General features: G+C 48.2%; 2 protein-coding genes across 3 annotated transcripts in view; one reads left to right on the top strand and one right to left on the bottom strand.

The window, feature by feature from the left end:
* The window catches only part of ANAPC15 (anaphase promoting complex subunit 15), a 27,873-nt gene extending 1,162 nt beyond the window's left edge, over positions 1–26,711 (bottom strand). Inside the window, exons 1-4 of the mRNA XM_075827890.1 lie at positions 26,492–26,711; positions 12,904–12,989; positions 3,539–3,661; positions 945–1,004 (exon numbers count right to left, since the gene is read on the bottom strand). Coding sequence (XP_075684005.1) covers positions 945–1,004; positions 3,539–3,658 — 180 coding nt within the window. The 5' untranslated portion in view covers positions 3,659–3,661; positions 12,904–12,989; positions 26,492–26,711. The remainder of the gene's footprint in view (positions 1–944; positions 1,005–3,538; positions 3,662–12,903; positions 12,990–26,491) is intronic.
* Positions 13,028–26,802, top strand: part of CCM2 (CCM2 scaffold protein) — a 41,704-nt gene continuing 27,929 nt past the window's right edge. The window contains exons 1-2 of one of the 2 annotated variants that reach the window (XM_075827888.1): positions 13,028–13,213; positions 14,676–14,973. In XM_075827888.1, coding sequence (XP_075684003.1) covers positions 14,944–14,973 — 30 coding nt within the window. In that variant the 5' untranslated portion in view covers positions 13,028–13,213; positions 14,676–14,943. The remainder of the gene's footprint in view (positions 13,214–14,675; positions 14,974–26,802) is intronic. The other variant, XM_075827889.1, reaches the window with a different exon arrangement.

The raw sequence follows: 26,802 nt of genomic DNA, 5'->3' as shown, positions 1-26,802 counted from the left end.
GGCGTAATTAGCGCTGCTATTCATTGGAGTCAATGAATAGCGGCTCCAATTACGGCCAAAGAAGTGACAGGTCACTTCTTTGACGCGGGCGTCTATTTACGCGCCGTCATTTGACAGCGGCGCGTAAATATACGCCTCGTGTGAACAGACAAACGTCTGCCCATTGCTTTCAATGGGCAGATGTTTGTCAGCGCTATTGAGGCGCTATTTTCGGGCGTAATTCGGGGCAAAAACGCCCGATTTACGTCCGTAAATAGGCCGTGTGAACATACCCTTAGGGTATGTTCACACGTAGTCAACAAAAACGTCTGAAAATCCAGAGCTGTTTTCAAGGGAAAACAGACCCTGCTTTTCAGACGGTTTTTTACCAACTCGCTGTTTTCGCGGCGTTTTTTACGTCCGTTTTTGGAGCTGTTTTCATTTGAGTCTATGAGAAAACAGCTCCAAAAACGTCCAAAGAAGTGTCCTGCACTTCTTTTGACGAGGCTGTATTTTTACGCGTCGTCGTTTGACAGCTGTCAAACGATGACGCGTAAATTACAGGTCGTCTGCACAGTACGTCGGCAAACCCATTCAAATGAATGGGCAGATGTTTGCCGACGTATTTGAGACGTATTTCCAGACGTAAAACGAGGCATAATACGCCTCGTATACGTCTGAAATTTGGCCGTGTGAACATACCCTTATAGGGCGTCTGCATTTTTACACGTCGTAGAGACAACTTAGAAGTATTGACTGGTGGGGTCCGGGTGCTGAGACCACCACAATCACGGACATGACGGGGCAGCAGCGCTCAGCAGGGAGGTGACCCCCACTCACAGCACGGAAGCGAGAACTAAACCTGCCATGCAGGAGTCTGGGAAAGCTGGGTGGTGCGGTATTATATATAATGTATGAGGATGTTCCCCCTCCCCCGTCTATTATAACATCACAGCGGCTGTTACCTCGGAGGCGGGCTTCCCGATCGGCACGAGGTTGTTGTCTTTTTCAGCGATGCTCTGCAGCTGGGGAGATATAATGATCAGTAGTGTCAGCGTGTAACGCTGGGGGAGGGGAGGAGGGAAACAGCGGAGGAGGAGGGAAACAGCGGAGGAGGAGGGAAACAGCGGAGGAGGAGGGAAACTGCGGAGGAGGGGGAGGGGAGGAGGGGGAGGGGGGAAACAGCAGAGGGGGAGGGGGGAAACAGCAGAGGAGGAGGAGGGAAACAGCAGAGGAGGAGGAGGGAAACAGCAGAGGAGGAGGAGGGAAACAGCAGAGGAGGAGGAGGGAAACAGCAGAGGAGGAGGAGGGAAACAGCAGAGGAGGGGGAGGAGGGAAAACTGCGGAGGAGGGGGGAAAACTGCGGAGGAGGGGGGAAAACTGCGGAGGAGGGGGGAAAACTGCGGAGGAGGGGGGAAAACTGCGGAGGAGGGGGGAAAACTGCGGAGGAGGGGGGAAAACTGCGGAGGAGGGGGGAAAACTGCGGAGGAGGGGGGAAAACTGCGGAGGAGGGGGGAAAACTGCGGAGGAGGGGGAAAACTGCGGAGGAGGGGGGAAAACTGCGGAGGAGGGGGGAAAACTGCGGAGGAGGGGGGAAAACTGCGGAGGAGGGGGGAAAACTGCGGAGGAGGGGGGAAAACTGCGGAGGAGGGGGGAAAACTGCGGAGGAGGGGGGAAAACTGCGGAGGAGGGGGGAAAACTGCGGAGGAGGGGGGAAAACTGCGGAGGAGGGGGGAAAACTGCGGAGGAGGGGGGAAAACTGCGGAGGAGGGGGGAAAACTGCGGAGGAGGGGGGAAAACTGCGGAGGAGGGGGGAAAACTGCGGAGGAGGGGGGAAAACGGCGGAGGAGGGGGGAAAACGGCGGAGGAGGGGGGAAAACGGCGGAGGAGGGGGGAAAACGGCGGAGGAGGGGGGAAAACGGCGGAGGAGGGGGAGGGGGGAAAACGGCGGAGGAGGGGGAGGGGGGAAAACGGCGGAGGAGGGGGAGGGGGGAAAACGGCGGAGGAGGGGGAGGGGGGAAAACGGCGGAGGAGGGGGAGGGGGGAAACTGCGGAGGAGGGGGAGGGGGGAAACTGCGGAGGAGGGGGAGGAGGAAACTGCGGAGGGGGGGGGGGGGAACTGCGGAGGAGGGGGGGGGGAACTGCGGAGGAGGAGGGGAACGGCGGAGGAGGGGGGGGGAACGGCGGAGGAGGAGGGGGGAACGGCGGAGCAGGAGGGGGGAACGGCGGAGGAGGAGGGGGGGGAACGGCGGAGGAGGAGGGGGGGAGGGAACGGCGGAGGAGGAGGGGGGAACGGCGGAGGAGGAGGGGGGGGGGAACGGCGGAGGAGGAGGGGGGGGGGGAACGGCGGAGGAGGAGGGGGGGAAAAAAACTGCGGAGGAGGGGGAGGGGGGAAAACTGCGGAGGAGGGGGAGGGGGGAAAACTGCGGAGGAGGGGGAGGGGGGAAAACTGCGGAGGAGGGGGAGGGGGTAAACTGCGGAGGAGGGGGAGGGGGTAAACTGCGGAGGAGGGGGAGGGGGTAAACTGCGGAGGAGGGGGAGGGGGGAAAACTGCGGAGGAGGGGAGAGGGGAAAACTGCGGAGGAGGGGGAGGGGGGAAAACTGCGGAGGAGGGGGAAAAACTGCGGAGGAGGGGGAGGGGGGAAAACTGCGGAGGAGGGGGAGGGGGGAAAACTGCGGAGGAGGGGGAGGGGGGAAAACTGCGGAGGAGGGGGAGGGGGGAAAACTGCGGAGGAGGGGGAGGGGGGAAAACTGCGGAGGAGGGGGAGGAGGGAAACTGCGGAGGAGGGGGAGGAGGGAAACTGCGGAGGAGGGGGAGGAGGGAAACTGCGGAGGAGGGGGAGGAGGGAAACTGCGGAGGAGGGGGAGGAGGGAAACTGCGGAGGAGGGGGAGGAGGGAAACTGCGGAGGAGAAGGGGGGGGGGGGAAACTGCGGAGAAGGGGGGGGGGAAACTGCGGAGGAGAAGGGGGGGGGGGAAACTGCGGAGGAGAAGGGGGGGGGAAACTGCGGAGAAGGGGGGGGGAAACTGCGGAGAAGGGGGGGGGAAACTGCGGAGAAGGGGGGGGGAAACTGCGGAGAAGGGGGGGGGAAACTGCGAAGGAGGGGGAGGGGGGAAACGGAGGAGGGGGAGGAGGGAAACTGCGGAGGAGGGGGGAAACTGCGGAGGAGGGGGGAAACTGCGGAGGAGGGGGAGGGGGGAAACTGCGGAGGAGGGGGAGAGGGGAAACTGCGGAGGGGGGAAACTGCGGAGGAGGGGGAGGGGGAAAACTGCGGAGGAGGGGGAGGGGGGAAACTGCGGAGGAGGGGGAGGGGGGAAACTGCGGAGGAGGGGGAGAGGGGAAACTGCGGAGGAGGGGGAGAGGGGAAACTGCGGAGGAGGGGGAGAGGGGAAACTGCGGAGGAGGGGGAGAGGGGAAACTGCGGAGGAGGGGGAGGGGGGGAACGGCGGAGGTGGGGAGAACGGCGGAGGTGGGGAGAACGGCGGAGGTGGGGAGAACGGCGGAGCAAGGGGGGGAACTACGGAGGGGGCCACGGAGGAGGAGGGGGCCGCTCTCTCACCCAGGCCTGGTGCTGCTGCTCTTGCTGCTGTAGTTCATTCTCGTCCACACACGGCCGGTCCAGGTTAAACCAGAGCGACTCCGTGACTTGTGGGAACAACGAAGGGAACAGGGTGGACATTATCTGGGGGGACACAAAGTATCAAAATCAGATCTACAGAACTTCCCCCAAACGGTGTACAAACCTCCCAACCGTCCTGGATTCAACTGGACAGTCCCAGATTCCATGCGGTGTCCAGAGCGGTGGTATGTCCCATGGTCAACTGTATCTGCGTCCTCATCTCCCCGTGTATCAGTCATTACTGTCCCCTCATCTCCCCGTGTATCAGTCATTACTGTCCCCTCATCTCCCCGTGTATCAGTCATTACTGTCCTCTCATCTCCCCGTGTATCAGTCATTACTGTCCCCTCATCTCCCCGTGTATCAGTCATTACTGTCCCCTCATCTCCCCGTGTATCAGTCATTACTGTCCCCTCATCTCCCCGTGTATCAGTCATTACCGTCCCCTCATCTCCCCGTGTATCAGTCATTACTGTCCTCTCATCTCCCCGTGTATCAGTCATTACCGTCCTCTCATCTCCCCGTGTATCAGTCATTACCGTCCTCTCATCTCCCCGTGTATCAGTCATTACCGTCCCCTCATCTCCCCGTGTATCAGTCATTACTGTCCCCTCATCTCCCCGTGTATCAGTCATTACTGTCCTCATCTCCCCGTGTATCAGTCATTACCGTCCTCTCATCTCCCCGTGTATCAGTCATTACCGTCCCCTCATCTCCCCGTGTATCAGTCATTAATGTCCCCTCATCTCCCCGTGTATCAGTCATTACCGTCCCCTCATCTCCCCGTGTATCAGTCATTACCGTCCCCTCATCTCCCCGTGTATCAGTCATTACCGTCCCCTCATCTCCCCGTGTATCAGTCATTACCGTCCCCTCATCTCCCCGTGTATCAGTCATTACTGTCCCCTCATCTCCCCGTGTATCAGTCATTACTGTCCTCTCATCTCCCCGTGTATCAGTCATTACCAGTGGCGTAGCTATAGGGGTCGCAGCGGTCGCAGTTGCGACCGGGCCCCTAAGCCTGGGGGGCCCACGGGCCCCCGTTGCCATACAGCAGTTTTTTCTAACTAAATCTTCTGTGCCGTGAAGCCGGCACTTCCGGGTTACGGTCACATGGTACACTTAGTGTACCATGTGACCGTGTTGTCACGTGACACGGCTTCCAGACAGAGCAGAAGAGTCGGTGCGGAGGACTCCAGGTAAGCTGCAGTGTAATGTATTGTGTTGTAACGTTATGTATTTATGTATTGTAATGTAATGTAATGTATGTGATGCCTTGTAATGTATTGTGTTGTATGCGGTGGAGAGGGGGAGAGCGTTAAATCACAGCCCCCCCCCCCCCTCCTCCACCGCAAACTGCACAATACAGTATAGTACACATGAGTGTATGAGAGCGGGGCTGCGGCTGTGTAATACAGTCACTGCCCCGCTCCTGAGTCCTAACATGTGTGCGCCGTCAGGATGATGTGATGCGGCCGGCGCTGCACTAATGAGCGGCGGCACTGGAGACCGAACATGGCGGGCGCGCTACAAAACACCCCCATGTTCTGTCTTCAGTGCCTGAACCGCCGCTCATTAGTGCAGCGCCGGCCGCATCTCCTCATGCTGACCGCGCGCGCACTTCCTGTCAGGAGCGGGGCAATGGCTGTATTACACAGCCGCAGCCCCGCTCTATAACGGCGGAGATCAGAGAAACCGCTCATCTCCGCCGCTATTCTCCTGAATGCTGCGATCACAGTGGACTGCAGCATTCAGGGAAAAATGAGAAGGGGGGATGCCCCTGGATCGCGTCACAGGGAATTCCTGTGATGCGATTAAGGGACATACCATATATGGGCAGACAGCCCAGGGTCTGTTGAAGGACCCCAGGGCTGTCCTACCATATTTCCTGTTGTTAGGGCATACTGAGGTATGTCCTAACAACTGCCTGTGTACTATCCGTACACAGGCTAATGTACTGTCATATAGCTATAGGCCAGTACATTGAAGTTTAAAAATAAAATAAAAACAAAGTAATGTTAAATAAAAAAAATACACATACACTTTTTTTATAATAAACATTAAAATAAGTCTCAATACATAAAACATGCACATATTCGGTATTGGCGCGGCCGTAATAACCTGCACAACTATTTTTTTGCATCATTTATGATGTGTACTCTGTAAAAAAATAAAAAAAAAATTGCTTTCTATCACTTAGGCCCCATTCACACGACCGTGCCCGCAATCAGGGCCCGCGATTGCGGGCACGGCCGGCCGCTGACTGCCACCCGCATTTTCGGGCCGTGCTCCCATACAAAGTATGGGTATGGAAGAACGGCCCGCAAAATGCTAATGGACGGACATGTTCCATAATTTTCGGAACATTTCTACGGCACGGACACCCATCCGTAGAGCTACAGAAATGTGTCCGCGCTCAATGAAAGTGAATGGAGGTTATTTACGGTCGTGTGCGAGGCGCCTAATTGTGAGGCACGAGGTGCGATAATGAATTTAACCTCCATGTGCCTCACATTAATAGTAATTAACCCCATCATGTACCTCACACATTAACCCATTATGACTGAGAAACATGATGAGGTTAATTACTATTATTGTGAGGCGCGTTCAAAATTAATCATCACACCTCGCGCCTCACATCATAAAATGGAAGAACTTTTTTTAAATTTTTATTACTGTTGGCAAAGTAAACGAAGTATCGGTATCGAAGTCCAAATTTTGGTATCGTGACATCCCTACACTGTGGGTCGCGTCCCCCTGGGGGTTCGTGAGTCACTCACCGAGGTCCCGGTTCCAATCAATGCTGGAGCAAGGAGCTGACATCTCCTTGATCCAGCATTCCCTGTGCCGTGAGCGGCTCGACGCAGGCAGGTGGGATGTAGCGACATCATCGCGCCTTCCTGCGCTGAGTCACTCATAGCACACACCGGAGGAGGCGAAGGATCCTCCACTCAACGTGGGAACGGGGATAGGTAAGTAATTATGCACATATGGGGGCATTATACTGTATGGGGGGGCTGATATTGGGGGCAGCTATGGGAGCATTAACTGTGTGGGGGCAGCTATGGGAGCATTAACTGTGTGGGGGCATTATACTATGGGGGCTGTTGGGCAAGGCGTCTGGGCATAGGAGCGCGCAGGGGTCTGATGATGATGATGGTGGTGCTGGGGAGGGGTAGGGGGGCCCAAGCTGAATTCTTGCACCCGGGCCCATGAGCCTTTAGCTACGCCCCTGGTCATCACTGTCCTCTCATCTCCCCGTGTATCAGTCATTACCGTCCCCTCATCTCCCCGTGTATCAGTCATTACCGTCCCCTCATCTCCCCGTGTATCAGTCATTACCGTCCTCTCATCTCCCCGTGTATCAGTCATTACCGTCCCCTCATCTCCCCGTGTATCAGTCATTACCGTCCCCTCATCTCCCCGTGTATCAGTGATTACTGTCCCCTCATCTCCCCGTGTATCAGTCATTACCGTCCTCTCATCTCCCCGTGTATCAGTCATTACCGTCCCCTCATCTCCCCGTGTATCAGTCATTACTGTCCCCTCATCTCCCCGTGTATCAGTCATTACTGTCCTCTCATCTCCCCGTGTGTCAGTCATTACTGTCCTCTCATCTCCCCGTGTATCAGTCATTACTGTCCTCTCATCTCCCCGTGTATCAGTCATTACTGTCCTCTCATCTCCCCGTGTATCAGTCATTACTGTCCCCTCATCTCCCCGTGTATCAGTCATTACTGTCCCCTCATCTCCCCGTGTATCAGTCATTACTGTCCCCTCATCTCCCCGTGTATCAGTCATTACTGTCCTCTCATCTCCCCGTGTATCAGTCATTACCGTCCCCTCATCTCCCCGTGTATCAGTCATTACTGTCCCCTCATCTCCCCGTGTATCAGTCATTACTGTCCCCTCATCTCCCCGTGTATCAGTCATTACTGTCCCCTCATCTCCCCGTGTATCAGTCATTACCGTCCCCTCATCTCCCCGTGTATCAGTCATTACCGTCCCCTCATCTCCCCGTGTATCAGTCATTACTGTCCCCTCATCTCCCCGTGTATCAGTCATTACCGTCCTCTCATCTCCCCGTATATCAGTCATTACCGTCCCCTCATCTCCCCGTGTATCAGTCATTACCGTCCCCTCATCTCCCCGTGTATCAGTCATTACTGTCCCCTCATCTCCCCGTGTATCAGTCATTACTGTCCTCTCATCTCCCCGTGTATCAGTCATTACCGTCCCCTCATCTCCCCGTGTATCAGTCATTACTGTCCTCTCATCTCCCCGTGTATCAGTCATTACTGTCCCCTCATCTCCCCGTGTATCAGTCATTACTGTCCTCATCTCCCCGTGTATCAGTCATTACCGTCCCCTCATCTCCCCGTGTATCAGTCATTACTGTCCCCTCATCTCCCCGTGTATCAGTCATTACTGTCCTCATCTCCCCGTGTATCAGTCATTACCGTCCCCTCATCTCCCCGTGTATCAGTCATTACCGTCCCCTCATCTCCCCGTGTATCAGTCATTACCGTCCTCTCATCTCCCCGTGTATCAGTCATTACCGTCCTCATCTCCCCGTGTATCAGTCATTACCGTCCCCTCATCTCCCCGTGTATCAGTCATTACCGTCCCCTCATCTCCCCGTGTGTCAGTCATTACCGTCCCCTCATCTCCCCGTGTATCAGTCATTACTGTCCTCTCATCTCCCCGTGTATCAGTCATTACCGTCCTCATCTCCCCGTGTATCAGTCATTACCGTCCCCTCATCTCCCCGTGTATCAGTCATTACCGTCCCCTCATCTCCCCGTGTGTCAGTCATTACCGTCCCCTCATCTCCCCGTGTATCAGTCATTACCGTCCCCTCATCTCCCCGTGTATCAGTCATTACTGTCCCCTCATCTCCCCGTGTGTCAGTCATTACTGTCCCCTCATCTCCCCGTGTATCAGTCATTACTGTCCCCTCATCTCCCCGTGTATCAGTGATTACTGTCCTCTCATCTCCCCGTGTATCAGTCATTACCGTCCCCTCATCTCCCCGTGTATCAGTCATTACTGTCCCCTCATCTCCCCGTGTATCAGTCATTACCGTCCCCTCATCTCCCCGTGTATCAGTCATTACTGTCCCCTCATCTCCCCGTGTATCAGTCATTACCGTCCCCTCATCTCCCCGTGTATCAGTCATTACTGTCCCCTCATCTCCCCGTGTATCAGTCATTACTGTCCTCTCATCTCCCCGTGTATCAGTCATTACTGTCCCCTCATCTCCCCGTGTATCAGTCATTACCGTCCCCTCATCTCCCCGTGTATCAGTCATTACCGTCCCCTCATCTCCCCGTGTATCAGTCATTACCGTCCTCTCATCTCCCCGTGTATCAGTCATTACTGTCCCCTCATCTCCCCGTGTATCAGTCATTACCGTCCCCTCATCTCCCCGTGTATCAGTCATTACCGTCCCCTCATCTCTCCGTGTATCAGTCATTACTGTCCCCTCATCTCCCCGTGTATCAGTCATTACTGTCCCCTCATCTCCCCGTGTATCAGTCATTACTGTCCTCTCATCTCCCCGTGTATCAGTCATTACTGTCCTCTCATCTCCCCGTGTATCAGTCATTACTGTCCCCTCATCTCCCCGTGTATCAGTCATTACCGTCCCCTCATCTCCCCGTGTATCAGTCATTACCGTCCCCTCATCTCCCCGTGTATCAGTCATTACCGTCCTCTCATCTCCCTGTGTATCAGTCATTACCGTCCCCTCATCTCCCCGTGTATCAGTCATTACTGTCCTCTCATCTCCCCGTGTATCAGTCATTACTGTCCCCTCATCTCCCCGTGTATCAGTCATTACCGTCCCCTCATCTCCCCGTGTATCAGTCATTACCGTCCCCTCATCTCCCCGTGTATCAGTCATTACTGTCCTCTCATCTCCCCGTGTATCAGTCATTACCGTCCCCTCATCTCCCCGTGTATCAGTCATTACCGTCCCCTCATCTCCCCGTGTATCAGTCATTACCGTCCCCTCATCTCCCCGTGTATCAGTCATTACCGTCCTCTCATCTCCCCGTGTGTCAGTCATTACCGTCCTCTCATCTCCCCGTGTATCAGTCATTACTGTCCTCTCATCTCCCCGTGTATCAGTCATTACCGTCCCCTCATCTCCCCGTGTGTCAGTCATTACCGTCCTCTCATCTCCCCGTGTATCAGTCATTACCGTCCCCTCATCTCCCCGTGTATCAGTCATTACCGTCCCCTCATCTCCCCGTGTATCAGTCATTACCGTCCCCTCATCTCCCCGTGTATCAGTCATTACCGTCCCCTCATCTCCCCGTGTATCAGTCATTACCGTCCCCTCATCTCCCCGTGTATCAGTCATTACCGTCCCCTCATCTCCCCGTGTATCAGTCATTACCGTCCCCTCATCTCCCCGTGTATCAGTCATTACTGTCCCCTCATCTCCCCGTGTATCAGTCATTACCGTCCTCTCATCTCCCTGTGTATCAGTCATTACCGTCCCCTCATCTCCCCGTGTATCAGTCATTACTGTCCTCTCATCTCCCCGTGTATCAGTCATTACTGTCCCCTCATCTCCCCGTGTATCAGTCATTACCGTCCCCTCATCTCCCCGTGTATCAGTCATTACTGTCCCCTCATCTCCCCGTGTATCAGTCATTACCGTCCCCTCATCTCCCCGTGTATCAGTCATTACCGTCCCCTCATCTCCCCGTGTATCAGTCATTACCGTCCCCTCATCTCCCCGTGTATCAGTCATTACCGTCCCCTCATCTCCCCGTGTATCAGTCATTACTGTCCCCTCATCTCCCCGTGTATCAGTCATTACCGTCCTCTCATCTCCCTGTGTATCAGTCATTACCGTCCCCTCATCTCCCCGTGTATCAGTCATTACTGTCCTCTCATCTCCCCGTGTATCAGTCATTACTGTCCTCTCATCTCCCCGTGTATCAGTCATTACCGTCCTCTCATCTCCCCGTGTATCAGTCATTACTGTCCTCTCATCTCCCCGTGTATCAGTCATTACCGTCCCCTCATCTCCCCGTGTATCAGTCATTACTGTCCCCTCATCTCCCCGTGTATCAGTCATTACTGTCCCCTCATCTCCCCGTGTATCAGTCATTACTGTCCTCTCATCTCCCCGTGTATCAGTCATTACCGTCCCCTCATCTCCCCGTGTATCAGTCATTACCGTCCCCTCATCTCCCCGTGTATCAGTCATTACCGTCCCCTCATCTCCCCGTGTATCAGTCATTACTGTCCTCATCTCCCCGTGTATCAGTCATTACCGTCCTCTCATCTCCCCGTGTATCAGTCATTACTGTCCTCTCATCTCCCCGTGTATCAGTCATTACTGTCCTCTCATCTCCCCGTGTATCAGTCATTACCGTCCCCTCATCTCCCCGTGTATCAGTCATTACCGTCCCCTCATCTCCCCGTGTATCAGTCATTACCGTCCCCTCATCTCCCCGTGTGTCAGTCATTACCGTCCCCTCATCTCCCCGTGTATCAGTCATTACTGTCCTCTCATCTCCCCGTGTATCAGTCATTACCGTCCTCATCTCCCCGTGTATCAGTCATTACCGTCCCCTCATCTCCCCGTGTATCAGTCATTACCGTCCCCTCATCTCCCCGTGTATCAGTCATTACTGTCCTCTCATCTCCCCGTGTATCAGTCATTACTGTCCTCTCATCTCCCCGTGTATCAGTCATTACCGTCCCCTCATCTCCCCGTGTATCAGTCATTACCGTCCCCTCATCTCCCCGTGTATCAGTCATTACCGTCCTCTCATCTCCCCGTGTGTCAGTCATTACCGTCCTCTCATCTCCCCGTGTATCAGTCATTACTGTCCTCTCATCTCCCCGTGTATCAGTCATTACCGTCCCCTCATCTCCCCGTGTGTCAGTCATTACCGTCCTCTCATCTCCCCGTGTATCAGTCATTACCGTCCCCTCATCTCCCCGTGTATCAGTCATTACCGTCCCCTCATCTCCCCGTGTATCAGTCATTACCGTCCCCTCATCTCCCCGTGTATCAGTCATTACCGTCCCCTCATCTCCCCGTGTATCAGTCATTACCGTCCCCTCATCTCCCCGTGTATCAGTCATTACCGTCCCCTCATCTCCCCGTGTATCAGTCATTACCGTCCCCTCATCTCCCCGTGTATCAGTCATTACTGTCCCCTCATCTCCCCGTGTATCAGTCATTACCGTCCTCTCATCTCCCTGTGTATCAGTCATTACCGTCCCCTCATCTCCCCGTGTATCAGTCATTACTGTCCTCTCATCTCCCCGTGTATCAGTCATTACTGTCCCCTCATCTCCCCGTGTATCAGTCATTACCGTCCCCTCATCTCCCCGTGTATCAGTCATTACTGTCCCCTCATCTCCCCGTGTATCAGTCATTACCGTCCCCTCATCTCCCCGTGTATCAGTCATTACCGTCCCCTCATCTCCCCGTGTATCAGTCATTACCGTCCCCTCATCTCCCCGTGTATCAGTCATTACCGTCCCCTCATCTCCCCGTGTATCAGTCATTACTGTCCCCTCATCTCCCCGTGTATCAGTCATTACCGTCCTCTCATCTCCCTGTGTATCAGTCATTACCGTCCCCTCATCTCCCCGTGTATCAGTCATTACTGTCCTCTCATCTCCCCGTGTATCAGTCATTACCGTCCTCTCATCTCCCCGTGTATCAGTCATTACTGTCCTCTCATCTCCCCGTGTATCAGTCATTACCGTCCCCTCATCTCCCCGTGTATCAGTCATTACTGTCCCCTCATCTCCCCGTGTATCAGTCATTACTGTCCCCTCATCTCCCCGTGTATCAGTCATTACTGTCCTCTCATCTCCCCGTGTATCAGTCATTACCGTCCCCTCATCTCCCCGTGTATCAGTCATTACCGTCCCCTCATCTCCCCGTGTATCAGTCATTACCGTCCCCTCATCTCCCCGTGTATCAGTCATTACTGTCCTCATCTCCCCGTGTATCAGTCATTACCGTCCTCTCATCTCCCCGTGTATCAGTCATTACTGTCCTCTCATCTCCCCGTGTATCAGTCATTACTGTCCTCTCATCTCCCCGTGTATCAGTCATTACCGTCCCCTCATCTCCCCGTGTGTCAGTCATTACCGTCCTCTCATCTCCCCGTGTGTCAGTCATTACTGTCCCCTCATCTCCCCGTGTGTCGCCGTTATTACTGTCCCCCTATCCTTGTCTGTAATATATAGACGGTCATATATCGTGTGCTATCGTGACTACATCCATGTCTCCTGGACACACATGACGACGTTCTACTCACATGACAGCGACCTCTCTCGTTGGCTGGTCTACTGCCTCCAGTAAGATGGCGGATAACGGTCCAGCAAGCCACGCCTTTCCACGACACTAACCATAGAGACGAGAGGGATAGAACATGTCACTTTTTTCGTTCTGCTCGTATGACGTCAGTCCTCCAGTTACGCCCGGTCCCCTTACACACTCTACGCGCCGCGCTGCATACTGGGAAGTCTACACCCAACATGGCAGGAGACTTGAAAAGATTCTGGGGTGTCCAGCTAGAAAAGCAGAGCGGGGAGGAAGACGTATGAGGCGGGGAGTGTGAGCGGGACGTGAGTATTACCCACTGCACGCATCTTTACTGTGTGTCCCACTAATATCTGTCCCCTCCTCTCATTACCAGTGTGTCTCACTATTATCTCTCCCCTCCTCCTATCACCAGTGTGTCTCACTATTATCTGTTCCCTCATCACCAGTGTCTCACTATTATCTGTTCCCTCATCACCAGTGTGTCACTATTATCTGTCCCCTCCTCCTTATCACCAGTGTGTCTCACTATTATCTGTCCCCTCCTCCTTATCACCAGTGTGTGTCTCACTATTATCTGTCCCCTCCTCCTTATCACCAGTGTGTCTCACTATTATCTGTCCCCTCCTCCTTATCACCAGTGTGTCACTATTATCTGTCCCCTCCTCCTATCACCAGTGTGTCTCACTATTATCTGTCCCCTCCTCCTTATCACCAGTGTGTCTCACTATTATCTGTCCCCTCCTCCTATCACCAGTGTGTCACTATTATCTGTCCCCTCCTATCACCAGTGTGTGTCTCACTATTATCTGTTACCTCCTCCTTATCACCAGTGTGTCTCACTATTATCTGTCCCCTCCTCCTATCACCAGTGTGTCTCACTATTATCTGTCCCCTCCTCCTTATCACCAGTGTGTCTCACTTATCTGTCCCCTCCTCCTTATCACCAGTGTGTCTCACTATTATCTGTCCCCCTCCTCCTTATCGCCAGTGTGTGTCTCACTATTCTGTCCCCTCCTCCTTATCACCAGTGTGTGTCTCACTATTATCTGTCCCCTCCTCCTATCACCAGTGTGTCTCACTATTACCTGTCCCCTCCTCCTTATCACCAGTGTGTCTCACTATTATCTCTCCCCTCCTCCTTATCGCCAGTGTGTGTCTCACTATTATCTGTCCCCTCCTCCTTATCACCAGTGTGTCTCACTATTATCTGTCCCCTCCTATCACCGGTGTGTCTCACTATTATCTGTCCCCTCCTCCTTATCACCAGTGTGTGTCTCACTATTATCTCTCCCCTCCTCCTTATCACCAGTGTGTGTCTCACTATTATCTGTCCCCTCCTCCTTATCACCAGTGTGTGTCTCACTATTATCTGTCCCCTCCTCCTATCACCAGTGAGTGTCTCACTATTATCTGTCCCCTCCTCTCATCACCAGTGTGTCTCACTATTATCTGTCCCCTCCTCCTTATCACCAGTGTGTGTCTCACTATTATCTCTCCCCTCCTCCTTATCACCAGTGTGTCTCACTATTATCCTTCCCCTCCTCCTGATCACCAGTGTGTCTCACTATTATCTGTCCCCTCCTCCTATCACCAGTGTGTCTCACTATTATCTGTCCCCTCCTCCTTATCACCAGTGTGTGTCTCACTATTATCTGTCCCCTCCTCCTATCACCAGTGTGTGTCTCACTATTATCTGTCCCCTTGTCTTGCATCACTTTGTGTTTTTTTTTCTTTTGTCCTCAGTGACTCACTTTTCTGTTTCAGATGCAGCCACACGTGGACTCTGTCTCCAGGTTTTAGGTTCACGGCACCAGTAATATCGCCCCTTTACGTTCCCCTCTACCCCACATCCTGCGGGCTGGCCGCTCCCACCAGAGGGCTCCTTATTCCCATAATCCCCACCTGTGGCTGCTGGGCTGCAGGCATGTCATTGAATTCCCCATCACGGGCGACAGCGACACCACCCCCCACCTCTCCCCGATTGTCATCTGCTGCCCAGGATCGCAGGAGGAGGAGACTCCGCAGGTGAGAGATGGAAGATGACGGCAAGAAGGGCAAAAAGGTAAGAGCGAGTCCATGCAGAAGTGACCTCAGGCCGACTCGTGGGACGGTCTGTATGTGGAGGGAGAGTGTAAGCTCTTGGGTCCTTCATCTGCTCCCGTGTGTTGCGAATCTGCCGCGTGGGTTTCACGTATCCGTCCTTGATGATCACCATCTTTATTTTACATCCTTGTGATATCTGTTGCTGCAGCAGTTGTGGCTATTTGCAATTCAGCAGCTTTTCAGCTCATCTCTGGTTCTGTACCGAGAGATTCACGTACTCCAGTCACATCCAGAGCTGCATTCAAAGCTTGCTTCTTTTCTGTTACCTCTCAGGTTATAGGCCCTCGTGTCTCCCTGTCCACTATAGGATCTCCTCTAAGATTATAGAGGTGTGTGCAGCAGGAAAGCTCCTCATAAATCCAGGATCTGATAATCCAGAAATTTTGGCCTTCTGGAATTTATTTTCACCACAGAACTGCATAGAAATTTGGAGGAGGCGTTACCTATAGAGGTCATGTACGTGTAAAATCTTTATTCTTCTCTTAATAATCCGGCACTGGTCATCTCACATTAATGCTAAGTAGTAAAATATATGAAAGTCTTTACAAAATACTACAGGCTTCAGAGCTGAAATCTCCCAGCATTCTCTGCTTGCTCGTTGTCCGCACAAAGATTATCTCATGATGTAAAGACGACACCTCCCAGAAATCACACCAGTCACTGATCTAGCGAAACTATTTACCTTCCCTGCATTATAGGAGCTCAGCTGAACTGTTAGGGTATGTGCACACACACTAATTACGTCCGTAATTGACGGACGTATTTCAGCCGCAAGTCCCGGACCAAACACACTGCAGGGAGCCGGGCTCCTAGCATCATACTTATGTACGATGCTAGGAGCCCCTGCCTCTCTGCAGGACAACTGTCCCGTACTGTAATCATGTTTTCAGTACGGGACAGTAGTTCTACGGAGAGGCAGGGACTCCTAGCATCGTACATAAGTATGATGCTAGGAGCCCGGCTCCCTGCAGTGTGTTTGGTCCGGGACTTGCGGCTGAAATACGTCCGTCAATTACGGACGTAATTAGTGTGTGTGCACATAGCCTTAGGAGGTGTCTGTCCACAAACTTGCTGACTATTTTCAATTACAACCAGCAGAATTGGGAGTGCAGCTCTGGAGTATAAGGAGTAAAATACAGGATCTAACTCAGGATAAGGTGTGTGTGTGTGTGTGTGTGTGTGTCGGTATTTTACAGCCGTTTTTTGTTACGCGTGTGAACGCAGCCTTACAGTGCAGCGGAGCTCCCATAATGCCGGGCAGGTAAATAGTTTTTCTAGGTCAGTGACTGGTGTGATTTCTGGGAAGTGTCGTCTTTACATCGCGAGATCTATATTATATAGTGATTGCGCAGTTCATGTTGGGTCTATATAGAAGTTGTTTCTCGGTGGAGAGTCAGGAGTCGTTTTGTGTCTTGTGACTCCTCTACTCCTCCGGTTACTCTGAGCGTTGATCCTCCTCCAGTTCCGCATGTTACAATCTTGTGTATATTGGGATTGTGGGTCATTGTGAGAATGTTCCAGGATCATGTGATCTCCTCTCTAAACAAGTGACATTTATGTAAAACTAGACGGCCCCTTCAGGGAGATCACCTGTGGGGGGCGCTGTGGAGGCTGCAGGATGATATAAGGAACTCTGGCACTTTACATTTTCCACCTGACTTATTTTATACAGTAAACTGACTGCTGCGGTGAAAGCTTCAAAACCGAGCCGGACCCCGGCCGTCCCTCCTCACGCCCCGCACTCCTGTAGGAGTCCAGCTGAGAATGTGCAGAGCAAAAATCACTATGGAGCCTCTACTGTAAGAGCGGTCACACTATGGAACCTCTACTGTAAGAGCAGTCACACTATGGAACCTCTACTGTAATAGCAGTCACACTATGGACCCTCTACTGTAAGAGCAGTCACACTATGGAGCCTCTACTGTAAGAGCAGTCACACTATGGAGCCTCTACTGTAAGAGCGGTCACACTATGGAACCTCTACTGTAAGAGCAGTCACACTATGGAACCTCTACTGTAAGAGCAGTCACACTATGGACCCTCTACTGTAAGAGCAGTCACACTATGGAACCTCTACTGTAAGAGCAGTCACACTATGGAACCTCTGCTGTAAGATCAGTCACACTATGGAGCCTCTACTGTAAGAGCAGTCACACTATGGAACCTCTACTGTAAGAGCAGTCACACTATGGAACCTCTACTGTAAGAGCAGTCACACTATGGAACCTCTGCTGTAAGAGCAGTCACACTATGGAACCTCTACTGTAAGAGCAGTCACACTATGGAGCCTCTACTGTAAGAGCAGTCACACTATGGAACCTCTACTGTAAGAGCGGTCACACTATGGAGCCTCTACTGTAAGAGCAGTCACACTATGGACCCTCTATTGTAAGAGCAGTCACACTATGGAACCTCTACTGTAAGAGCAGTCACACTATGGAACCTCTACTGTAAGAGCAGTCACACTATGGAACCTCTACTGTAAGAGCAGTCACACTATGGAACCTCTACTGTAAGAGCAGTCACACTATGGAACCTCTACTGTAAGAGCAGTCACACTATGGAACCTCTACTGTAAGAGCAGTCACACTATGGAACCTCTACTGTAAGAGCAGTCACACTATGGAACCTCTACTGTAAGAGCAGTCACACTATGGAACCTCTACTGTAAGATCAGTCACACTATGGAACCTCTACTGTAAGAGCAGTCACACTATGGAACCTCTACTGTAAGAGCGGTCACACTATGGAACCTCTACTGTAAGAGCGGTCACACTATGGAGCCTCTACTGTAAGATCAGTCACACTATGGAGCCTCTACTGTAAGAGCGGTCACACTATGGAACCTCTACTGTAAGATCAGTCACACTATGGAACCTCTACTGTAAGGGAGTCACTATGGAACCTCTACTGTAAGAGCAGTCACACTATGGAGCCTCTACTGTAAGAGCAGTCACACTATGGAACCTCTACTGTAAGAGCAGTCACACTATGGAGCCTCTACTGTAAGAGCAGTCACACTATGGAACCTCTACTGTAAGAGCAGTCACACTATGGAACCTCTACTGTAAGATCAGTCACACTATGGAACCTCTACTGTAAGAGCGGTCACACTATGGAACCTCTACTGTAAGAGCGGTCACACTATGGAGCCTCTACTGTAAGAGCGGTCACACTATGGATCCTCTACTGTAAGAGCGGTCACACTATGGAACCTCTACTGTAAGAGCGGTCACACTATGGAACCTCTACTGTAAGAGCGGTCACACTATGGAACCTCTACTGTAAGAGCGGTCACACTATGGAGCCTCTACTGTAAGAGCAGTCACACTATGGAGCCTCTACTGTAAGAGCAGTCACACTATGGAACCTCTACTGTAAGAGCAGTCACACTATGGACCCTCTACTGTAAGAGCAGTCACACTATGGACCCTCTACTGTAAGAGCAGTCACACTATGGAGCCTCTACTGTAAGATCAGTCACACTATGGACCCTCTACTGTAAGATCAGTCACACTATGGAACCTCTACTGTAAGAGCAGTCACACTATGGAGCCTCTACTGTAAGAGCAGTCACACTATGGAACCTCTACTGTAAGATCAGTCACACTATGGAGCCTCTACTGTAAGAGCAGTCACACTATGGAACCTCTACTGTAAGAGCAGTCACACTATGGACCCTCTACTGTAAGATCAGTCACACTATGGAACCTCTACTGTAAGAGCAGTCACACTATGGAACCTCTACTGTAAGAGCAGTCACACTATGGAACCTCTACTGTAAGATCAGTCACACTATGGAGCCTCTACTGTAAGAGCAGTCACACTATGGAACCTCTACTGTAAGAGCAGTCACACTATGGACCCTCTACTGTAAGAGCAGTCACACTATGGAGCCTCTACTGTAAGATCAGTCACACTATGGACCCTCTACTGTAAGAGCAGTCACACTATGGAACCTCTACTGTAAGAGCAGTCACACTATGGAGCCTCTACTGTAAGAGCAGTCACACTATGGAACCTCTACTGTAAGATCAGTCACACTGAATACATTTTCCCCTAATGAGGCGATTTAATTTTGCTTTCTTTTGGATTATCACAGTAGGATTATAAATTGGACTTGATGGACCTGTCTCATTTTTAAACCTATGAAAATATATTTGTTTTGAGTCCAGACAGAATACATTGTAACAAACCCTCAGCTGTGAGGAGCTTCTGATGATCCCAGGATTAAGCTTTATTGACATGGAGCCGGTGAGACATTTAACCCTGTCCTTGTAGTACAGCTCTGTGCATTATTAATGGTGCGGTGTCCAGTGCTCCGCCTCGTAGATCTCTGCTGATTACAATGTCGCCTTCCCCCAGGGCCGGCAGTAGAACGCGGTGACGGGATCTCCTGGCTGTATAACTTGATACACGGCTCCTGCTGCTCTGTGAGGACTGGTTACAGGGAGGCGCTCGCTGTGCTGGTAATGGTCTCCTCCTGATCCGCAGTTTTCACAAGTGACGTTTTGGGGTCCCATGGAATCACTAGTGGAAGTAGCGTCTGGTGTATTGAGGCTTCACACCGCGTCCTTGTTATCCATGAGCCGTCAGTATAATGTACGGACGAGCCAGATCCCCCAGTGGGAGAGCCACTCAGTGCTCTGACATAGTGCGATGGACCCCCTAATGGAGCATATGGATGAAGCGGACCACCCTGTATCGTACGGTCATGTTCTGTTTGTCCTCTAGGTGGAGCTAATGTCCAAGTGATTGTGATTTACAGTAATGGAAATTATACAAATTGTACCCGATATCCAACAAAAAATGATAGGATTAGATACACGGCTCAGCAGACAGTATCACACATGATAGGATTAGATACACAGCTCAGCAGGCAGTAGCACACATGACAGGATTAGATACACAGCTCAGCAGACAGTATCACACATGATAGGATTAGATACACAGCTCCGCAGACAGTATCACACATGATAGGATTAGATACACAGCTCAGCAGACAGTATCACACATGATAGGATTAGATACACAGCTCCGCAGACGGTATCACACATGATAGGATTAGATCCACAGCTCAGCAGACAGTAGCACACATGACAGGATTAGATACACAGCTCAGCAGACAGTATTACACATAATAGGATTAGATACAGCAGCTCAGCAGACAGTATCACACATGATAGGATTAGATACACAGCTCAGCAGACAGTAGCACACATGATAGGATTAGATACACAGCTCAGCAGACAGTATCACACATGATAGGATTAGATACAGCGGCTCAGCAGACAGTATCACACATGATAGGATTAGATACAGGGTCCAGCAGACAGTATCACACCTGATAGGATTAGATACACGGCTCAGCAGACCGTATCACACGATAGGATTAGATACAGGGTCCAGCAGACCGTATCACACGATAGGATTAGATACAGGGCCCAGCAGACAGTATCACACATGATAGGATTAGATACAGGGTCCAGCAGACCGTATCACACATGATAGGATTAGATACAGGGTCCAGCAGACCGTATCACACGATAGGATTAGATACAGGGCCCAGCAGACAGTATCACACATGATAGAATTAGATACATAGCTCAGCAGACAGTATCACACATGATAGGATTAGATACACAGCTCAGCAGACAGTATCACACATGATAGGATTAGATACAGGGCCCAGCAGACAGTATCACACATGATAGGATTAGATACACGGTCCAGCAGATCGTATTCTTATACTTCAGTTCACTAGGGAATGGCGCATTGATTCACGCGCTCCGTTGCTCCTGCGTCTTGATGCTGCCGGGTCGCGCTTTGCCCGTTTTCTGTCCCATGCAGCCTATGAAAATTCAGCTTATTGGGTGTTTTAACAATTCTAGCAGCAGGTGGCGCTGTCTGCATGTTACTGAGGTCATACACTGCATTGTACCTGCCGCTTCCTGTTATGATTGGTCCCTGATCGTTGAGCCCGCTCCCTATTATTATACTTTCATGTGCGGGTCTCGCTCTTCTTCCACTTCCCCTAATAACTTGCAGGCTGGAAAAACTGACAATTATTCGTCCTGTTATCAGGTTCCCTAAACTTTGAAGCTGATCTCCAGCCAATCAGCGACAAACGTGCCATATGTGCAACCAGCGCAGCGGCACAGGCGCCCATAGTGCTCCCGACTGTATTGCATGCAAGTGATTGTGCTAAGGTTTTTTTTTGGAGAGTCATGATAGAGGTTCTCTATGACCAGCAGACAAATCTTATCAATGCTGCAATATAAAGCATGGTGGACGGACAAGATAGCAGCCCGTGCTGTGTATGGGAATGTTGTATAGATGTCGGCATTGATAAAGATATTTTTCTCGTGAAAAATTGTGTCAATTGTCAAAATAATCGGTACAATGTGCAATTTGGAGACGATAACAGTCAGCATGTCGAAAATGTCTCTTCTTTGAGGAAGAAAACTTTCACCTCTAGGGGGCATTAGAGAGACATTTTTTCCCCTCTACTTTGCATTAATTTCCCAGGGGGCATTGCCTTAAAGGGGTTGTCCAGGATTGGAAAAACAAGGCTGCTTTTTTCCAGAAACAGCGCCACACCTGTCCATGGTTTGGTTCTGGTATTGCAGCTCATCTCTATTAAAATGAATGGGACTGAGTTGCAATACCAGACACAACCTGTAGACGGGTGTCGGCGCTGTTTCTGGTAGAAAGCCGCCTTGTTTTTCTAATTCTGGAAATCCCCTTTAAGTGTCTCTACACATTTTTGCTGGATTGTTTCAAGTGTCCAAGTGAAGCGCGTCTGATACGTTTTTGTACGACAGATTTCTATTGGTCTGAGACCGTTGCATGGTCGCTGCATAATTGTCATCCACACCGCTGTTCCGGGTTGTGTGGTCTGGACTGAGCTCGTCGTGATGTATTTGTAATTCACGGACGGACGTGAATTTGACTTCAATACTGTAATCTCCGCAGCGCAAATGAAATGAAATCTTCAATATACAACCGTGTCTCTAAACACAAAATTCATAAATCCGAAGACGCTCGTCTTTACTGCGTTCTCTGGATTCCTGCCCCTCCCCCTCCATCATCGAGTGATATGATGTTTATTCAGAGCAGGTGAGGCGCGCTCCGTCCTGGAAACTTTCTGTGAATACCGGAGTTCTGCACATTCTCAGGTCTGTGACACGCGTTTCCAGCGCCGGTGCCAGAACATTCATAACAGGAAAGCGGAACATACCGGGTGTTGTCTACTGCAGCCCTCCTGCCCTACCTTGTATGTCCCCAGAGGGTGTGAGGGGGCCACAAAACCGGGCAACTGTAGGATAATCATTGCAAGAAAACCACACTGAATGATTCACTACACGGATAATCCCAAGATACGTGACATTACCATATCATGTCCAGCGCTCTGTGTCTCCCCCATCTGCTATGTAACCATACTCCCTATATACAAGAATATAACTACTATAATACTGCCCCTATATACAAGAATATAACTACTATAATACTGCCCCCTATATACAAGAATATAACTACAATAATACTGCCCCCTATATACAAGAATATAACTACTATAATACTGCCCCCTATATACAAGAATATAACTACTATAATACTGCCCCTATATACAAGAATATAACCACTATAATACTGCTCCTATATACAAGAATATAACTACTATAATACTGTCCCCTATATACAAGAATATAACTACTATAATACTGCCCCCTATATACAAGAATATAACTACAATAATACTGCCCCCTATATACAAGAATATAACTACTATAATACTGCCCCCTATATACAAGAATATAACTACTATAATACTGCCCCCTATATACAAGAATATAACCACTATAATACTGCTCCTATATACAAGAATATAACTACTATAATACTGTCCCCTATATACAAGAATATAACTACAATAATACTGCCCCCTATATACAAGAATATAACCACTATAATACTGCTCCTATATACAAGAATATAACTACTATAATACTGCCCCCTATATACAAGAATATAACTACAATAATACTGCCCCCTATATACAAGAATATAACCACTATAATACTGCTCCTATATACAAGAATATAACTACTATAATACTGTCCCCTATATACAAGAATATAACTACAATAATACTGCCCCCTATATACAAGAATATAACCACTATAATACTGCTCCTATATACAAGAATATAACTACTATAATACTGCTCCTATATACAAGAATATAACTACTATAATACTGCCCCTATATACAAGAATATAACTACTATAATACTGCCCCCTATATACAAGAATATAACTACTATAATACTGCCCCCTATATACAAGAATATAACTACTATAATACTGCCCCCTATATACAAGAATATAACTACTATAATACTGCCCCTATATACAAGAATATAACTACTATAATACTGCTCCCTATATACAAGAATATAACTACTATAATACTGACCCCTATATACAAGAATATAACTACTATAATACTGCTCATATATACAAGAATATAACTACAATAACACTGCCCCCTATATACAAGAATATAACTACTATAATACTGCCCCTATATACAAGAATATAACTACTATAATACTGCCCCTATATACAAGGATATAACTAATATAATACTGCCCCTATATACAAGAATATAACTACAATAATACTGCCCCCTATATACAAGAATATAACTACTATAATACTGCCCCTATATACAAGAATATAACTACTATAATACTGCTCCTATATACAAGAATATAACTACAATAATACTGCCCCTATATACAAGAATATAACTACTATAATACTGCCCCTTTATACAAGAATATAACTACTATAATACTGCCCCTATATACAAGAATATAACTACTATAATACTGCCCCTATATACAAGAATATAACTACTATAATACTGCCCCCTATATACAAGAATATAACTACTATAATACTGCCCCTTTATACAAGAATATAACTACTATAATACTGACCCTATATACAAGAATATAACTACTATAATACTGCCCCTATATACAAGAATATAACTACTATAATACTGCCCCTTTATACAAGAATATAACTACTATAATACTGACCCTATATACAAGAATATAACTACTATAATACTGCCCCCTATATACAAGAATATAACTACTATAATACTGCCCCCTATATACAAGAATATAACTGCTATATTACTGCCACTATATACAAGAATATAACTACTATAATACTGCCTCCTATGTACAAGAATATAACTACTATAATACTGCCCCCTATATACAAGAATATAACTACTATAATACTGCCCCCCTATATACAAGAATATAACTACTATAATACTGCTCCTATATACAAGAATATAACTACTATAATACTGCCCTCTATATACAAGAATATAACTACTATAATACTGCTCCTATATACAAGAATATAACTACTATAATACTGCTCCCTATATACAAGAATATAACTACTATAATACTGCCCCTATATACAAGAATATAACTACTATAATACTACCCCCTATATACAAGAATATAACTACTATAATACTGCCCCTATATACAAGAATATAACTACTATAATACTGCCTCCTATGTACAAGAATATAACTACTATAATACTGCCCCCTATATACAAGAATATAACTACTATAATACTGCTCCTATATACAAGACTATAACTACTATAATACTGCCCCTATATACAAGAATATAACTACTATAATACTGCTCCTATATACAAGAATATAACTACTATAATACTGCTCCTATATACAAGACTATAACTACTATAATACTGCCCCTATATACAAGAATATAACTACTATAATACTGCCTCCTATAAACAAGAATATAACTACTATAATACTGCCCCCTATATACAAGAATATAACTACTATAATACTGCCCCTGTATACAAGAATATACCTACTATAATACTGCTCCTATATACAAGAATATAACTACTATAATACTGCCCCTTTATACAAGAATATAACTACTATAATACTGCCCCTATATACAAGAATATAACTACTATAATACTGACCCTATATACAAGAATATAACTACTATAATACTGCCCCCTATATACAAGAATATAACTACTATAATACTGCCCCCTATATACAAGAATATAACTGCTATATTACTGCCACTATATACAAGAATATAACTACTATAATACTGCCTCCTATGTACAAGAATATAACTACTATAATACTGCCCCCTATATACAAGAATATAACTACTATAATACTGCCCCCCTATATACAAGAATATAACTACTATAATACTGCTCCTATATACAAGAATATAACTACTATAATACTGCCCTCTATATACAAGAATATAACTACTATAATACTGCTCCTATATACAAGAATATAACTACTATAATACTGCTCCCTATATACAAGAATATAACTACTATAATACTGCCCCTATATACAAGAATATAACTACTATAATACTACCCCCTATATACAAGAATATAACTACTATAATACTGCCCCTATATACAAGAATATAACTACTATAATACTGCCTCCTATGTACAAGAATATAACTACTATAATACTGCCCCCTATATACAAGAATATAACTACTATAATACTGCTCCTATATACAAGACTATAACTACTATAATACTGCCCCTATATACAAGAATATAACTACTATAATACTGCTCCTATATACAAGAATATAACTACTATAATACTGCTCCTATATACAAGACTATAACTACTATAATACTGCCCCTATATACAAGAATATAACTACTATAATACTGCCTCCTATATACAAGAATATAACTACTATAATACTGCTCCTATAAACAAGAATATAACTACTATAATACTGCCCCCTATATACAAGAATATAACTACTATAATACTGCCCCTATATACAAGAATATAACTACTATAATACTGCTCCCATATACAAGAATATAACTACTATAATACTGCCTCCTATATACAAGAATATAACTACTATAATACTGCCCCTATATACAAGAATATAACTACTATAATACTGCCCCTATACACAAGAATATAACTACTATAATACTGCCCCCTATATACAAGAATATAACTACTATAATACTGCTCCCTATATACAAGAATATAACTACTATAATACTGCTCCTATATACAAGAATATAACCACTATAATACTGCTCCTATATACAAGAATATAACTACTATAATACTGCCCCTATATACAAGAATATAACTACTATAATACTGCTCCTATATACAAGAATATAACTACTATAATACTGCCCCTATATACAAGAATATAACCACTATAATACTGCTCCTATATACAAGAATATAACTCCTATAATACTGCTCATATATACAAGAATGTGAGAAAAAGCAAAAAACACGGCGCCACATAGTGCAGGTTACCCAGGTATGGAGTGGTGTACAAGAAGAGTGGTACTCACCTGGTAACGGATGGTAGAAGGCAATAAAGGATAAAGGTACAGCTGCTGCCAGGACTCGGGACCGGTGATTCAAATGAACGACCGCGAAGGTTATGCTGGTATAGCAAAAAAAGGAGTCACCACGGGCGCTGCTGCACTTCAATGGAACCAAATTGCTTGGCAGGTTCAGATCGGTGGTAATAATGTACGGAAGAGTGTAAGAATAAATGGAATTTATTGATAATATGACTACGAGTTTCAATGCCGTACTGGCATCTTCATCACGTCATGGATGAAAAAACAAAAAGTCACTGTTTAAATAGCCATGTTGA

Source organism: Rhinoderma darwinii, chromosome 5 (assembly GCF_050947455.1).
Source record: "Rhinoderma darwinii isolate aRhiDar2 chromosome 5, aRhiDar2.hap1, whole genome shotgun sequence".
In the NCBI taxonomy this organism is placed as follows: domain Eukaryota; kingdom Metazoa; phylum Chordata; class Amphibia; order Anura; family Rhinodermatidae; genus Rhinoderma; species Rhinoderma darwinii.
This window is presented reverse-complemented; position numbering and strand designations above follow the sequence as displayed.